We start from the raw sequence: 17,381 nt of genomic DNA on the forward strand, positions 1-17,381 counted from the left end.
GCAATAACCCAATTCCTTGCTGATGCTGCAATTGCATCAATAGATATTGCCCTCTACCTCTGTGTAAAGCTCTCTATGTAAATACCTTCACTGTGCTATCATCTCCAGCCGCAGCAATCCACCGCCCATCAGGACTAAATCTTAAACAACGCACTGCATTTGTGTGACCCTGCAAAGCAAGTGAAGAAAGTGTTAAATAAAGTGTAAACAATGCCATTCTGTAGTCTGACTCAATTAAGCAGTTCAATATTATGACACTTTTATTACCATCAAAATTGCATCATGTAAATAAGCATGCAGTTATGCACACGGGTGGACAGATTTTGGATGTAGATTATAACAAAGATTAAAAAGTGTCAGAAAGGGACAGGTCATCAATCATAAAAGTTCATGCCCAGTGTCACTGCAACCAAAACAAACACAGCTGGAATGTTCAATATAAAAACCAAAGCATAAAATCAGATTATGCACGGCTTTGGCATTAGTATCATAAGAAATAGGAGCAGTAGTAGACCAACTGACCCATTAGGCAGCTCCACTATTCAATAAAATCATGGTTGATCTGAATGTGGTCTTAACTCACCAAATTATCTCAACTCAACAAATTTTTTTTTTAAATATTCTGTCACAAGACATGGGCATTGCTGGCTAAGCCAGGACCTTTATTGCCCGTCCCCAATTACCCTTGAGAAAACTGCCTTCTTGAATAATCCCAGTTGAGGTGGTGCAGATAAACCCATGGTGCTGTTGTCAAAGAGAGTATTGCAGGATTTTGACCCAATGACAATGAAGGAACAGTGAAACAGTTACAAGTAAGGATGGGGTTTGTGTGTGTGTGTGTGTGTGTATGGTGGGGAGGGGGGGATGTTGAGGAGGAAGATGAGGTGGCAGATGCAGAGGAGAAGACTTTCAGGTGTTAGCTTTCTCATGCATCTGCTACCTTTGTTCTTCTTGGTGGTCAATGTTACAGGTTTAAAAACTGCTATAGAAGGAGCCTTGTTGAGTCACTGCAGCGCATCTTGTAAATTGTACGTCCAGTGATGAAGAGAGAGGAAGCAGGAAGTGGTGAATAGGGTGCTAATTAAGTGGGTTGCTTTGCCCATGATGGTGTAGAGCCTCTAGCTTCATCCAGGCAAGTGGGGACGATTCCATCACATGGTTGACCTGTGTCTTGTAGATGTGAGCAGGCTGTGGGGAATCAGAAGACGAGTTACTTTCTGCAGGATTCCTAGCCTCTGACCTGCTCCTATAGCCACAGTATTTATATGACTGATCCAGCTTAGTTTTTGGTCAATGGTATCGCCCAAGACGTTGATAGTTGGGATTCAGTGTTGAATCCCATTGAATACCAAAGAAAGCTAGTTAGATTCCCTCTTGTTGGAGATGATCATTGCCTGGCATTTACATGGCTCAAACATAACTTTCACTTATCAGCCCAAGCCCAAATGTTGCCCATGTCTTGCTAAATATGGGCACAGACTGCTTCATTATCTGGTGAGTCGCAGATGGTGCTGAACATTGCAATCAGCAGCAAACATCCCAACAAACCTCCCCACTTCTGACCTTACTTGTAAGGAAAGTCATTGATGAAGTAGCTGAAGATGGTTGGACCTAGCTACTATTTTGAGAATCTCAACTGAGGAAACAACCACAGCTATCTTCCTTCCAAACAGCAAAGAATCCCCCACTGTCCACTGAGTCCAGTTTTGCTAGGGCTCCTTCATTGCTGCACTCGTCAATCAAGTCAAAGACTTGATGTCAAGGACAGTCATATTCACCTCAAGTTTAGCTTTTTTGTCTTTATTTAGACTAAGGCCATATTGAGGTCAATAGCTGAGTGACCTTGGTGGAACACAAGTTGAGCAGGTTATTGCTGAACAAATGCTGCTTGATAGCACTATTAATGTCCCCTTGCATTATTTTGCTGATGAAGAGTAGACTGTTGGGGTGATAATTGGCTGAGTTAACCTGCTTTTTGCGGACGTATCATACCTGGACAATTTTTCAATTGCCGACTAGATGCCAGTGTGGCAAGTGTATAAGAACACTTGGCTAACAGCGCAGTTAGTTCTGGAGCACAAACCTTTGTTAGTATTTTTGGAATTTTGTCAGGATCCATAGCCTTTCCTGTATCCAATGTCTTCAGCCTTTTCTTGATATCAAGTGGAGTGAATCCAATTGGCTGAAGACTGGCATCTGTGATGCTATGAACCTCAGGAGGAGACAATGGTGGGTCATTCACTTGGCACTTCTGGCTGAAGATTGCTGCGAAAGCTTCAGCCATGTCTTTTGCACTGACTGATATGCTGGGCTTCCCCATCACCAAGGGCGGAGGTTGTGTCTAGAGTGAAGGTTCAGCAACTGGCGACAAGAAAAATCCTGAGCCTAATTGCACAAAGCTATAGGAATAGATTTACTGGAGCGACGAGGTTATTCAAATATGGAGAACAAAAGTAGATAAGTTGTTTGAGGTGATGGAACTGGAAAGAACTAGGAGTCATCCATTTTAACTCAGGGAGTTGGGAATCAGTGTAGCTTTGGAAAACTTATTATTAATAATAGCAAGGCAAACTTTGAGATGTAGATGCATTTATAGTAGAGGCTTCCCAAATTGGGTCACTATTTTTCCCTCCGTCAGATGGGGGAGGGAAGGGGCAGAGCGGAGACATGAGATGCCCCACAAAATTAAACTGAAGCGAGGGCATGTGATCCTTTTCTCATCCCAAGAATATAACTAACCATGTAGGTTTGAATGTTGCTGGAGACAAGCAATAATAAATATTTTAACATAATAAGCTCAACTGCTAAGTGCAGCAGTGGAAAATGACTATCTTTCTGGTTCTTTTCATTCTTAGAATAGAATGCATCTACATACAGATAGAACATTATACACACACAGAGAATTGTGGATGTTCTTCATTGAAGGTTTTTTGTGTTGATCACATGACTCTGACCAATACACTCATGCAGGTTTCCTCTGTACTTCAAATTTGTCCAAAATGAATTTTATCTGAGGAACATTGCTCTTGCCACTGATTTAATGAAAGCAGTTATTTTTTATTATTGAATGATATAGCAACAGGAGGGGACCATTCAGTCCTTTGTGCCTGCATTGCTGGCTCTGTTAAAGAATGATCCAATTAATTCCACTCCCTCTCCCATCTCCCTGTAAAATTTCCCCTTCAAGCATTTATCCAACTTATCCACTGAACGTTCTTATGGAAGCTGCTTCCACCACCCTTTCAGGCTGCACATTACAAATCAGAACAACTTACTGCATTATAAAACTTGCTTCCTCATCTTCCACCTCCTCTGGTTCTTTTACCAATCACCTTTAATCTGCGTATCCCTCAGGTTCCTGAATTTCCCGCCAATGGAAAGTTCTCCGTATTGACCCCATCGCAAAACTTTCCTGATTCTGAATGCCTCTAATCAATCTCCCCTTTAACCATTGCTGCTCTAAGGAGAATGGACCCAGCTTCTCGCAGCCTCTCAGCATTAAGTCCCTTATTCCTGGGGCCACTGCAGTACATCTCCTCTCTACTCTCCCCAAGGCCTTAACACCCTTCAGCCTAAAGTGCCCAGAAGTGGATGCAGTACTTCAGCTGAGATCCAACCAGCATTTTATAAAGGATTTAACTGAACTTCCTTGCTTTTATAATCAGTTTCTCTATTTATAAAGCCAAAGATCTTTTTCTTACCTTGTACGTCATTACACAACCTTTTCTTCGAATGTCCCACAACTAGAAAAGGAAACACATCAGAATTAACAATATACATCCAAGTCAGTACAGATATTCCTATTTTATTTTATAAAATTTAAATACAGCAAGAAGTACAAAAGTCATTAGAATATTTTTGCGTGCTAAAAGGTGATTTATTTAATTCTTCAGGATTTATCTGCTGCACTGAAATGGGCTTTTACAGGCAGTGGCCAAAGAAACTGGGAATTTGATACAGTAGGGAGGAAATTGCAGGTCCTCTAGCAGATATTTGAGCCATCGATAGTCACATGTGAGGTGCCTGAAGATTGGAACGGGGCAAATGTTGTGCTTTTGTTTAAAAAGGGCTGCAGGGAAAAGCCTGGAAACTACAGGCCAGTGTGTCTCACATCTGTGGTGGGTAAGTTGTCAGAAGATATTTTGAGAGACAGGATCTACAGGCATTTAGAGACACTAGGTACGATAAGAGACAGTCAGCATGGCTTTGAGGGTGGAAAATCATGTCTCACAAATTTAGTTGAGTTTTTCATGGGGTAACCAAGAAGGTAGATGAGGACAGTGCAGTTGATGTTGTCTACATGCACTTTAGCAAGGCCTTTGACCAGGTACTGCATGGTAGGTTGTTGCATAAGGTTAAATCTCATGGGAGCCAGGGCAAGGTATCTAAATGGATACAAAATTGGCTTGATAACAGAAGCCAGGGGATGGTTGTAGAGGGTTGTTTTTCAAACTGCAGGCCTGTGACCAACAGTGTGCCTCAGGGGTCAATGCTGGGTCCACTGTTATTTGTCATTTATATTAATGATTTGGATGAGAATATAGGACACATAGTTGGTAAATTTGCAGATGACACCAAGATTTGTGGCGTAGTGGACAGTGAAGAAGGTTACCTCGGACTGCAACGAAATCTTGATCAATTGGGCCAGTGGGCTAATGAATGGCCAATGGAGTTTAATTTAGATAAATGTGAGGTGATGCACTTTGGTAGACTGAACCAGGGCAGGACTTAGTTAATGGTAGGGCATTGGGGAGAGTTACAGAACAATGAGATCTAGGGGTACATGTTCATAGCTTCTTAAAAGTGAAGTCACAGGTAAATAGAGTGGTGAAAAAGGCATTCAGCATGCTTGGTTTCATTAGTCAGAACACTGAATACAGAAATTGGGACATCTTGTTGAAGTTGTACAAGACATTGGTAAGGCCACACTTGGAATACTGTGTACAGTTCTGAACACCCTATTACGAAAACAATATTATTAAGTTGGAAAGAGTGCAGAAAAGATTTACTAAGATGCTACCGGGACTTGATGGGTTTGAGTTATAAAGAGAGGCTGGATAGACTGGGACTCTTTTCTCTGGAGCGTAGAAAGCTGAGGGGTGATCTTGTAGTGGTCTACAAAATAACGAAGGGCATAGATCAGCTCGATAGTAAATATCTTTTCCCAAAGGTAGGGGAGTCCAAAGCTAGAGGGCATAGCTTTATGGTGAGAGGGGAGAGATATAAAAGTGTCCAGAGGAGCAATTTTTTCACACAGACGGTGGTGAGTGTCTGGAACAAGCTGCCAGAAGTAGCAGTAGAGGCGGGTACAATTTTGACTTTTAAAGAGCATTTAAACAGTCACATGGGTAAGATGGGTATAGAGAGATATGGGCTAAATGTGACCAACTGGGACTAGCTTCAGGGTGTACAAAAAAAGGCGGCATGGACAAGTTGGACCGAAGGGCCTGTTTCCATGCTGTAAACCTCTATGACTATGACCCATAAGGTTAGGAAGGCTAGTAAAATAAAATACCAGAATGACCATCAAAAACAACAGTATAAATAATTACAAAAGATAATTAAATAGATTCCCTGAGAGAGATGGCAAATATATTGAGAAAGCTTGCAAAGATACATCAGAAGCAAACTTGCTGGGTCTTTTTCTGCTCCTAACATATATATCTTAAATGTTTAGCTGCTGGGCTGTACTGTACCTTTACATTGGTGTCCATGGAGCCAGAAGCCACAAACTCCCCAAATGGATGGAAGTCTAAACTGCAGATGTTAGCTTTGTGTCCTGACAGTGTCCGAAGAACTTCAAGAAAACAAAATTAATGTCTATTACTATGTTCCTACCTTACAGTACAAAGACCAACATATCAAGGAAGGACTGACAGACTGGGTCTCATTTGTCTTAAAAGACAGCCAAGGGGTCACCTAATAGGGGTCTTTAAAACTATGAAAGGTTTTGATCGAGTGATTGCAGAAAGAAGTTTCTTCTTGCGATGAAGCATTTAACTTGGTCATCAATAGAAAGTAGTGACCAGAAAATCTAACAGGCAATTGAGAAGCTGCTTCTTCACCCAAAGAGTGATAAGAATATGAAACTCACCATCACAGGAAACAGTTAGAACAAATAATGTAGATACATTTAAGGGGATACTAGATATGCATGAGGGAGAGAAAGGAAGAGAGGATTATGATGGTAATTTAGATGAGAAAATTTGGGAAGAACATAAACCGTATGGATTGGTTGCGCCAAATGACTCGCTTCTATGCTGTATATACTATTCATCCTTTGGAGACTAGAGAGCATGTATACAGAATTTAAGAGATTGGAAAGCAGGAGATTTAAATGGGCAGGCAGTAGCACAAGAATAAAGGGTACTTACTCTTAGCTGCTTCCAAATCCCATATTCTTAATGATCCAGACTGTGAGCCTGCAACAACCAACTCCTCAGAATCTTTGAACTGAATACATTCAACTGGTGTGTTGTGACCTGTAAGACTCTATACAGAGAATTTTTTTGATAAATTTGTTATGCTGTAGATATTGCAAGGCTAAAGGCATGTATGGAAAGTACACAAAAAGAATACGTTTTGAGAGACACGGATAAAAGTATTGGTTTTCACATCAGAGATCACAATTTAAACTCTCAATTGCATCAAGCATTTAAACTCAAGACTAGCCAGTTCCAACTGAGCCATCAAGCTCTGCCACCAGTTTGATAACTTTGGTCACATTGATAATCTCTTTCCATGAAATTTCCCAACATGTCCACTCTTATTTTGTGATGGGATAAATATCTGCTAATATGTCTGGATACATCGATAACAGCTTTAACCTTTGTGTGGCAGCCATATTCACAAAGAACAATCCCATGTAGTGAGCTGCCAAAGCACATTCATAAATTTATCTAGTCACCCAATCTTCACTTCTAAATCTAGTGAATATGCATAGTCTTACACAAAATAGGATGACATTCATCCCAGAATTTAATGATTCAATGCCTTGCTAAAAAGGTTGTTTTCTGCTTGCCGTATCTGAAAACAGAGCTGCTTGGAAGCCAAGAAGCTATTAAAAAATAATTCATTCAAAACTGAGACATATATCTTGCAAGGCATCAGAATTAATAGTTAAAGAGATCTGGATTAGTTTGTCCACTCTGAGCAATTGGGAACAATTGAGAACCCAAAAGTCATGAATAACACAAGTCAGAAGTAGAATATAGTCCCTTTTTTGTACAGCAATGCATGCTAACTACGATCATATTTTCACGTTTAGTCAGTTATTGTCATACTCAAGGTGCAACTTTCATGTGAATTTGACAGCAAGTTTGTGGTCACAGACCCTGATCCTCCAAGAAGTAAAACTACCCCAAATCTATTTAATACAGACCCTTACAGTTGGGGAAAGAGTAACACAGTTGCACTGACTTACCATAATACAGTTAGGTTTGCTGACTGACCACAAGTTGACTCGGCAGTCCTCTCCACCAGTGGCCAATAGTCTGCCTGAATTCTTCCCCAGCACCAGACAGGTAACATTACCAGCATGAGCAACAAACTCCTCTGCAAGGGAGATGCAAAATTCCAAGAAAGGTTTATGACCAAAATGAAAAAGATAATATGTTCCCCAAGTTTGTAATTCACATAGATAGTCAGTTATCCTTGTGTCATTAAAAGAATCATAACATCAACCTCAGATTCTTTTTTTTTTAATTCATTTACAGAATGCGGGCATCACTGGCTAGGCCAGCATTTATTGTCCATCCCAGCTGTCCTTTAGAAGACGATGGCAAGCTGCCTTCTTGAACTGCTATAGTCCTTGAGATGTAGGTATATCCACATAAAAAATAAGAGAGACCAAAGAAAGACCCTTGAAGTGGAATTGAAGATTGGAGATGGGCAGAAATTTCAAGGATGGTGGTGCTAATGGTTACTTTTTGCGAAGGACAATGATGGCAGATTTAAAGGACAGACAACACCTGAAGAGAGAACCATCCACAATGAAGGGGGTGAAGTTTGGTACTCAGCAGTTTAGAGCAAATAAAATTGTGAAAATTAGAGGTTGAGCTCACGGACATGATGAGCTCAGAGTGCAGGAGGAGAGATAGGAACGAAACTACAGAAAGATGCAAGGTCAAGGTTAGGGCAGCGGAGAGCATTATAGAAGGTTGGCCAGATGGGCTAGGAGAGACATGGTAGAGGGAGCTGCTCAGACGGTCTTGCTCTTAGTGACAAGACATTCATGAGGTCTTCATTCTTAGTTGGAGGCAGAGGTGGAGAGGACAGACAAGTGGGATTTAAGACGACAGTTGATTTGATTTGATTTATTATTGTCACATGTATTAACACACATTAACAATGAAAAGTATTGTTTCTTGAACGCTATACAGACAAGACATACCATTCATAGGGAAGGAAATGAGAAAGTGTTACAGTCATAGCTGGGTGTAGCGAAAGATCAACTTAATGGAAGGTAAGTCAATTCAAAAGTCTGACTGCAACAGGAAAGAAGCTGTTCTTGAGTCGGTTGATACTGCCTCAGACTTCTGTATCCTTTTCCTGAAGGAAGAAGGTGGAAGAGAGAATGTGCAGTGTGCGTGGGCTCCTTAATTATGCTGGGGGAAGTATAGATAGAGTCAATGGATGGGAGGCTCCTTTGCATGATGGATTGGGCTACATTCACAACCTTTTGAAGTTCCTTGTGGTCTTGGGCAGAGCAGGAGCCATACCAAACTGTGATACAACCAGAAAGAATGCTTTCTATGGTGCATCTGTAAATGTTAGTGATCGTCGTAGCTGACATGCCAAATTTCCTTAGTCTTCTGAGAAAGCAGAGGCGTTCGTGGGCTTTCTTAACTATAATGTCGGCATGGGGGGACCAGGACAGATTGTTGGTAATCTGGACATCTTGAAGCTCTCGACACTTTCTACTTTGTCCCCATTGATGTAGACAGGGTCATGTTCTCCTTCACGCTTCCTGAAGTAGATGACAATCTCTTTCATTTTGTTGACACTGAGGGAGAGATTATTGTTGCTGCACCAGTTCATCAGATTCCCTATCTCATTCCTGTACTCTGTCTCGTCATTGTTTGAGTTAGGGATTATCCTTGCATTCCAGGACGATCTTGAAACAGTGAGTAATTCTAGCAGACAAGAGCAGTATCTGGGTTTTTTAAGTCATCCAGCCAGATTTGGCACTGGATGTCTAAAACAAGTTGTTCAACATATACTTTCAAGGCTGCATCCTTTGGACTCAAGAAAGTGGAGATAAGGGCTGTAACAGGGAATGGCCATGTTGAGAGAGTAACGGTTTTATTGGGAATGTGGAGGTGAAGATGCAGTTGAAGAAATCCATAGTTGCAAAATCATTGTGGCAAATTGGGAGGGGTTGAGATGATGGGACCAGCAAGATCACACATGTTGGCAAAATCAATGGGGTGATCAATGTATATGGACAGGAGTGTTTATACGGAGTAAGAGATTTAGGGAAGAGGGCATTGAACTCAAGAGGAGAGAGAACATGATGAGTTAAGAAGGAAGTTGAAATCACCAAGGATGATCAGTCATTCTGTTTTTTCAGGAAGTAATAAGCAACATGGATAACAGGAAACTTGTAGATGTAATTTACTTAGATTTCAAGAAGGCATTTAACAAGGTGCCTCATGAAAATTTACTTCTGATAAGAGCTCGGGGAGTAGGTGGTAACTTATTAACATGGATAGAGAATTGGTTAGGTAACACGATCCAGAGAGTAGAGATAAATGGGTCATTTTCAGGTTAACAAAATGTAACTTGTAGAATAGCATAAGATCAGTGATGCGGCCTCAGCTATTTACAACTTACATCAATGACTTGGGTGAAGGGACCAAGTATATAGTTGCTAAATTTGCTGATGACATAAAGATAGATAAAACATAGCAAATTGTCAACAGAAAATAAGGAGCATGCAAAAAGGATATAGATCGGTCAAGTTAGTGAAGAAAGATTTGACAGATGGGTGTATAATGTGGATAAATGTGAACTTCTTTACTTTGGCAGGGAGAATGGAAAAGTAGCAGATTATCAAAACAGAGAGAGATTGTAGGATTTTTAAGGTTATATTGGATATGGGTCTCCTGGCACATAAATCGGAAAAAGTTAGTATCCAAGTATAGCAAGCGATTAACATGGCAAATGGAATACAGCTTTTTATTGCAAGGGGAATGGAATAGCAAGGTAGGGATGTTTAGCAACAGCTGTATGGGGTATTGAAGTAGTGTGTACACTTTCGGTCTCCTTATTTAAGAAGGAACATGGTTGCATTGGAAGTAGTTCAAAGAAGGTTCACTCAACTGATCCCTGGAATGAGGGAGTTATTTTATTAGGAAAGGCTGAAAAGGCTGGACCTGAAAAGTTATCTTATTGAAAGATATAACATCCGGAGAGGACTTGGCAGGCTGAGGAGATACTTCCCCTTGTAGCTTTAGGTAACAGTTTAAAAAAAGAGCTCTCCCATTTATAATGGAGATGAGGAAAATTTTCTTCTCTCAGAAGTCATAAATATAAGGAATTCTCTTCCCTAGAGAGCAATGGAGACAGGGTCATTGAATTTTTTAAGCGACCAACAAGGGAATCAAAAGATTTAGGAGGTAGTCAGGAAAGTACCATTGAAGCTACAACTAGGTCAGCCAGGATCACGGCTTGAGGGGCCAAATGGCCTCCTTCTGCTCCTAATTCTTATGTTAGTGTAAGGATCGAGGGAGGAAAGCAATGAAGATACCTCGGTGATAGATCAAATTAGCATAGAATCATGGCCTTCTTCTCCACTGTAGGATTCTATTTGACCCATCGATTCAGCAGCAGCTCTCTGATTGGGCATGTTACCCAGGCCCTATCTTCGTAACCTCATTTATTTATCCCACTAATCCCCCTAACCTACACATCTTAGGGCACTGAGGGGCAATTTAGCATGGCCAAACAACCTAACTTGCACATCTTTTGACTGAGCAGGGAAACCCTCCACAAACATTGTGAGAACATGCAAACTCCAATCATCCAAGGCTTGAATTGAATCTGGCACTGTGAGGCAGCAGTGTTAGCCACTGTGCCACCACGCAGCTTGAAAGGATGATGATTTTGAAGAAATGAGAAGGGGTGAAACAAGGCAAGATACTCAAAAGAGCACAGGCTGCCAGAGTTGCAGGGAATCAGCTAAGGCTATATCCCTATCACCATCATGGCTTTCGTAGGGCAAGCGATGGAAGATGTACAAAAAAACAGCAAGAAGTCAAGAGGCAGATTGTCATCAGGCTTCAGCCAGATTTCTTTAAGGCCATGATGATGACGCAAACGTACAAATAAGGCTCATGGATGGCAAGGATCTTGTTCACAAGTGAATAGACATTCTGGATGGAAATCCATAGAAGGTGGCAAGGACTAATATGCTGGCAGAGACCACAGCATCAGCAGGATCAAATCAAAGATCAGAAGGCCCATCATAACCAGTCACAAACTGCATTATAAACAGAGGAGGGGGAGGCAGCTCCATGTATAACCCCATCCTCAATAATGGCAAAGTTTAACACCTTTGTGGAAAAAACAAGATTCAACCAAACAATTTTCAACCAAATGTGCAAATAGGATTCCTCTGAGGACCCCAATTCAAAGGTAGCGGTTGACAACCAATTCAACTTTCCCTAAGTTTTTCTCTTCATTTCCCTCCCTGACTCCCTCAGATCCTGATTGTGTGCTTCCCTCTTGTGAGCTGCCCTCCTTTAGTTGTTTCTTTTCCTCACTCCCCAAGTTTGTATTTGTCCCCGATCCTCCCTCCGTTTCTCTCTCTCTCACCAGGTTGCTCACTCCTTTTCTCACCAGTTTCCTCTATCTCATAAAGGTTCATGTTTCTGCAACACCCCCCTCAAAGTTTTACGTTTCTGACTGTCTCATTCTCCCTTCTGCTTCTTTAACGTTCTTCCTTCCTATATATTTCTGTCCGATTCTCCTTCCGTCTCTTCCCCACCCACGCCCCATTTCATGTTTCTGTCCTTCTCTCTTCCCCACTTTCATTTTTGAGTCTGACTCTCCCTCCCTCCCAGAGTGGGATTCTCTCCCGCTCTTCCACTTCCCTCCCCCAACCTCCACATGTCTGCACTGCTGTCACGCTCTCCCCCCCCGCCTGCGCACTGCCCTGCCGGGCTCTGACCCAGCCCTGCCTGCGATGACCTGCCGCGCACTCCCCTTACGCCAGCCTGCGCTCTCCCCCACCCCCACAACACTGTGCTCTCTCTCCCTCCAGCGTGCACTCTCCCACTGATTCCATCCCCCCCCCCCCCCCCCACCAAACCAAGCTTGTGCTCTGCCCCACTCTCCTGGTCTATGCTCCTCCACTACCCCATCCCATGCCACTCGCTCCTCCACCAAATCCCGTGCTCCCCATCCCCAGCCTGCGTCTCCCCGCCGCGTGCTCCCCATCCCCGGCCTGCATCTCCCCATCCCCAGCCTGCGTCTCCCAGCTGCGCTCTCCCCCAGCCTATATTTCTCTGTAAGAAGTCGCACACCACCAGGTTATGGTCCAACCAGTTTATTTGATAGTAATCCCACATAGTAATTCTGATCAGAACCTTCCACACACCTGACAAAGGAATACCGTTTCCGAAAGCTTGTGGGTTTACTTTCAAATAAACTGGTTCGACTTTAACCTGGTGTTGTGAGACTTCTTACTGTGTTTACCCCAGTCCAACGCCGGCATCGCTACATCCGTGTTTCTCTGCCATTGTCTCCCCAAGTTGTGTTTCTGTCCCACTCTCTCCCCCAGTTTTCTGGTCTCTCTCGCCTCATCCCTCCACATTGTGTTTCGTTTTCTTTCCCTCTCCCATTTTTCGCCGTGACTCACGCAGTTTCCAGGTGATTTTTGTTGGTCCTGAAGCCGCCATCCCCTTAGTCTTGAAGGGTGTGGCGTGCTCCAGGTGATCGGCAGAGTTGGCGGTGCGGTGAGGCTGGCCTGTCGATAGTGAGGCCGTTTGCCTAACCGGCACAGTTGGCGGTGAGGCTGTGGTTGCCTGGGTTACGGCGCTAGGCCGAGGCTCTGCGCCACTCAAACCGCTTTTTCGCCCAGGACCGCTATCACGCAGGCGCACTCGGCTGCTTCGGGCGCTGAATCAGCCGTTCACATGCGCATTCCCGGGTCCGGCCATCCGCGTCAATCTTCACCTGACTGGCGGAGGCAGAAAATTGTATAAACGGCCCAAAGCGCGCGTGGATTCGGCCAGCTTGTTATATTCAAAAGTTCCACTTCTGTTTCGGTCTATTGGTTATGGAGTCTGAACTATTCGTGCTGTACTCAACAGTGTGCCGTTAATGTTCGTTTATAACCGCCAGTGACAGGGCAGCAATGGGATTCGTTTGTACAAATACAGTGAGGATGCTGCGCGTGTGTATCACTGCTAGGTGGAGGCCCAGGGTTTGAATTATTGTGGTCTGCGGTTTGGGAGAGTGTTTGGAGCTTTTATGCCAGAGTTGCCTTTATTTGATTTATTGATGTCACATGTATTAGTATACAGTGAAAAGTGTTGTTTCTTGTGTATCATACAGACAAAGCATATCGTTCATAGAGAAGGAAAGGAGCGGGTACAGAATGTAGTGTTCCTGTCATTGCTAGGATGTAGAGAAAGATCAACTTAATGGGAGTTTGGCACCAAATCTGTAAGACATTGAATTAAAGCATTGTTAGAGAGTTTAAAAGAGTTAGAATAAAGTTTTATAAACACTGAACAAGGGTGAAAAATGGAATTAGAAGGTATGCTGGGCACAGCTTGCAAAAAGTTGCCACACTCCGGTGCCATCTTGGAACATGAATATTGAGCATTTTTTTTTTGATTTTTGTGTCAGCAGCGGTTATGAAAAGTTCAAGCGACCGGAGGTGGGGAAGGGTTTCACATTGGGGAGGCAAAAATAGGTGGAATTTTAATTCCAAAAGTAACTGATAATAACTGACCAAAATAACACTGAGAACTGGTCACATGTAAGTCTCATTCATAATCAACACTCTTTGAAACATAGAATGGCTACAGCACAGAAAGAGGCCATTTGAACTGTTGTATATGCTGGCTTTCTGGGAGTCATTCACCTTTTGCCATTCCCCACCTCTTTCTCCTGTAACACTGTACATTTCACCTTCAGATATAACCCAACCTTATTTTGAATGCCTCAGTTGAACCAGCCTCCATCACACACTGTCAGTGCATTCCAGATCCTAACCACTTGAGTGTTTAAAAAAAAGTTTTTCTTCATGCTGCCATTGAATCTTTTATCATTTGCCTTAAATCTATATCCTCAAGTTCTCAATTCTTTCACTAATTGGAACAGTTTTTCTTTTCTGTTCTGTCTGGATCCCTCAGGATTTTTAATACCTCAATCGAGAGAACATTTCCAGCTTCTCATCCCTGGAACCATTCTCGTGAATCCTTTGTGCACTCTGAGGTATTCACATGCTTCCAAAAGTGGAGTATCCAAAACTGAATGCAGTTGAGGCTAGTTTAACAAAACTTACTTGTTTTTGTACTGTCGCTATAAATTCCAAGACATTAAATGCTTTTTTTTTTAAACGATTCTATCAACTGTCAACCTTTCCTGCCACCTTCTATGATATATGCACGTATTCATGATGTGGGTATGCCGGCGTTGGACTGGCGTAAACAGAGTAACCTGGTGTTGTCAGACTTTTCACTCTGTGCACGTATTCACACAGGCCCCTCTGAGATGATAAGGGGTTAACATCCCATGAATCTCCTATGATCTTGGCCATTTGTAAAAAAAAAAGCTGTGCAAGCTGAGCTCCTACAAAACTGCAAATGCAGTTGGTTGCTGTAAGATAAAGTGAAGTAAATTCTTAGCTTGAAAGCTGTGATTAACTGCATCTTGCTGGTACGATTTGTGCTGGTATCAGCACACATTCCCTATTATGAACTGTCGCCCCAGCCTTGCAAGTAACAACTCCCCCTCGAGTAAACCGGTTTAGATGGGACTCCATTGATGCTATCCTTGTTTGAAGGAGATAACATTCGTTTTATGGGCAAGGCAGCGTCCCAAGCCAAATGGGAATGGTTGCTATCTCAACTCAAGCAATGGTGGATGTGCAGGTTCGATGGCAACCGAAATAGGTTTTTGACATATTTGTGGTTTTGCGCACATACTGTCTTTGTACTTTTGCTGTTGCTGAGCACATGATCTGGGTGAAGTTAGACTGTGTGTTTGTGACTAATTGCTGTAAAAAGAGTATAAGGGGAGGGACTGCCCCCTGTTCGGGGAGTATCGCTCGGTGAAGCTCAGCACACTGTGTTGAGTTAGTAAAGCAATCTTCCAGAAGCTTTCTTGCTTGAAAATAAAGGACTGGGTTTTCTTACACCGACTGTCTTGCTCTTGCATCAAGTATGTAAGGGTATCTGAAAAACAAACCTGACACCTCTGCTCTGCCACCCCCTTAAGAATTGTACCCTTTATTTTAATTTGCGTCTTTGCATTCTTCCCACCAAAAATGAATCACTTCACATTTCTCCACATTAAATATCATTTGCTACATTTCTGCTCATTCCACCAACCTGTCTCTGTCCTTTTGAAGTTTTGCACAGTCATCACAAATCACAATTTTCCAAATTGTCTGTCATCTTCAAATTTTGAAATTGTGCCCATACAACAAAGTCTAGATCATTAAGATATGAGGAACAGCAGGGGTCCCAACACTGACTGACAGAGAATTCCAATATAAATTTTCTGCCTGTAGTACAATAAATCATGTATAATCTTTTTGTAACTGGTAATAATAGGTGAACTACCTTGATATTCCTCCATGTAACTTGTACTAACCCTATTATCAGTTGGTGCATACCATGTAAATTTTATGAGAGTTCCCCTGCAAGGTGCAAGGTCCAATCAGGCTTCCCCATCAATACTGCCACATATAAGCCCCATTTCTCTCGTGATTTCATTGGTGGGTTCCTGTATAACAAGTGACTATACTTAGAATCATAGATTCATATGGTGCAGAAGAATCCACACTGACACGTTACAAACACCTGAACTCCCACTTAACGCCATCTGCCAGCACTTGGTCCATAGTCCTGAATGTTATGATGTGCCAAGTGCTCATCCAGATACTTTTTAAAGGATGTGAGGCAACCACCTCTACCACTCTCCCTGGCAGCACATTCCAGAGCATCACCACCCTCTGGGTGAAAACGTTTTTCCTCACATCCCATCCCTTCCAAACCTCCTGCCCCTCACCTGAACCCATGTCCCCTTGTGACTGATTGTGGGAACAGCTGCTCCTTATCCACTCTGTCCATGTCTCTCATCATCTTGTATGCCTCAGTCAGATTGCCTCTGTGTTTTCTACTCCAATGAAAACAATCAAGTCTGTGCAATCTCTCTTTATAACTTAAATGTTCCATCCCAGGCAGCATCCTGGTGAATCTCCTCTGCAACCAATCTAGTGCAATCACATCCTAATGGTAATGCAGCAACCAGAACTGCACTCAGTACTCTAGCTGTGATCTCACCAAAGTTCTATACAATTACAACATGATTTCCCTGCTTTTGTAATCTATGCCTCAATTTATAAAGGCAAGTGTCCCATATATTTTTTTCACCATCATACTAACATGCCCTTCCACTTTCAGAGATCTGTGAACAAATATGCCAAGGTATCCTTGTTCCACAGAACTTAGTGTCCTACCATTCATTGAGTACTTTCTTGTCAAATTACTTCTTCCAAAGTGTGTCACCTCACACTTTTCAGGGTTAAATTCCATCTGCGATTTATCTGCCCATTTGACCATTTTGTCTATATTTTCTTGCAGTCCAAGACACTCTGAGTCACTGTTAACACCTGTCCAATCTTTGTGTCACCCACAAATTTACTAATCCTATCCCCCACATGTTCATCAATGTCATTTATATGAATGACAAATAGGGGGCCCATCACAGATCCCTGTGGTACATCACTGGGCACTGGCTTTCAGTCACTAAAGCAGCCTTATGTCATCACCCTCTGTCTCCTATAACTGACCCAATTTTGAATCCACTTTTATCCTGTATCCTATGTGAATTTACTTGTGGGACCTTGTCAAAGACTTTGCTGAAATCCATATAAACTACGTCATTTGCACTACCCTCATCTACACACTTTGTCACCTCCTCAAAAATTCAGTCAAATTTGTTAGGCGTGATTGCCATCTGACTAAGCCATGTGGACTATCCCTAATCAAACTTTGCCTCTCTAAGTGGAGACAGATGCTGTCCTTTGAAGTTTCTCTAATTGTTTCCCTGCCACTGCTATGAGACTCACTGGTCTAGAATTCCCTGGTTTACCTCTACATCCCTTAAATAGTGGAACCATGTCAGCTGTTCTCCAGTCC

At 42.4% G+C, this 17,381-nt stretch overlaps 1 protein-coding gene across 2 annotated transcripts in view; it reads right to left on the bottom strand.

Annotated features, from left to right (window-relative positions):
* katnb1 (katanin p80 (WD repeat containing) subunit B 1) overlaps positions 1 to 13,088 on the bottom strand; it is a 52,551-nt gene extending 39,463 nt beyond the window's left edge. For both annotated transcript variants that reach the window (XM_080187185.1, XM_080187184.1), the window contains exons 1-6: positions 12,863 to 13,088; positions 7,424 to 7,554; positions 6,375 to 6,492; positions 5,697 to 5,797; positions 3,702 to 3,743; positions 86 to 169 (exon numbers count right to left, since the gene is read on the bottom strand). In XM_080187185.1, the coding sequence (XP_080043311.1) occupies positions 86 to 169; positions 3,702 to 3,743; positions 5,697 to 5,797; positions 6,375 to 6,492; positions 7,424 to 7,554; positions 12,863 to 12,902 (516 nt within the window). In that variant the 5' untranslated portion in view covers positions 12,903 to 13,088. The remainder of the gene's footprint in view (positions 1 to 85; positions 170 to 3,701; positions 3,744 to 5,696; positions 5,798 to 6,374; positions 6,493 to 7,423; positions 7,555 to 12,862) is intronic.
* Positions 13,089 to 17,381: the final 4,293 nt, after the last annotated feature.

Source organism: Carcharhinus amblyrhynchos, chromosome 4 (genome assembly GCF_965287045.1).
Source record: "Carcharhinus amblyrhynchos chromosome 4, sCarAmb.v2.hapA, whole genome shotgun sequence".
In the NCBI taxonomy this organism is placed as follows: Eukaryota; Metazoa; Chordata; class Chondrichthyes; order Carcharhiniformes; family Carcharhinidae; genus Carcharhinus; species Carcharhinus amblyrhynchos.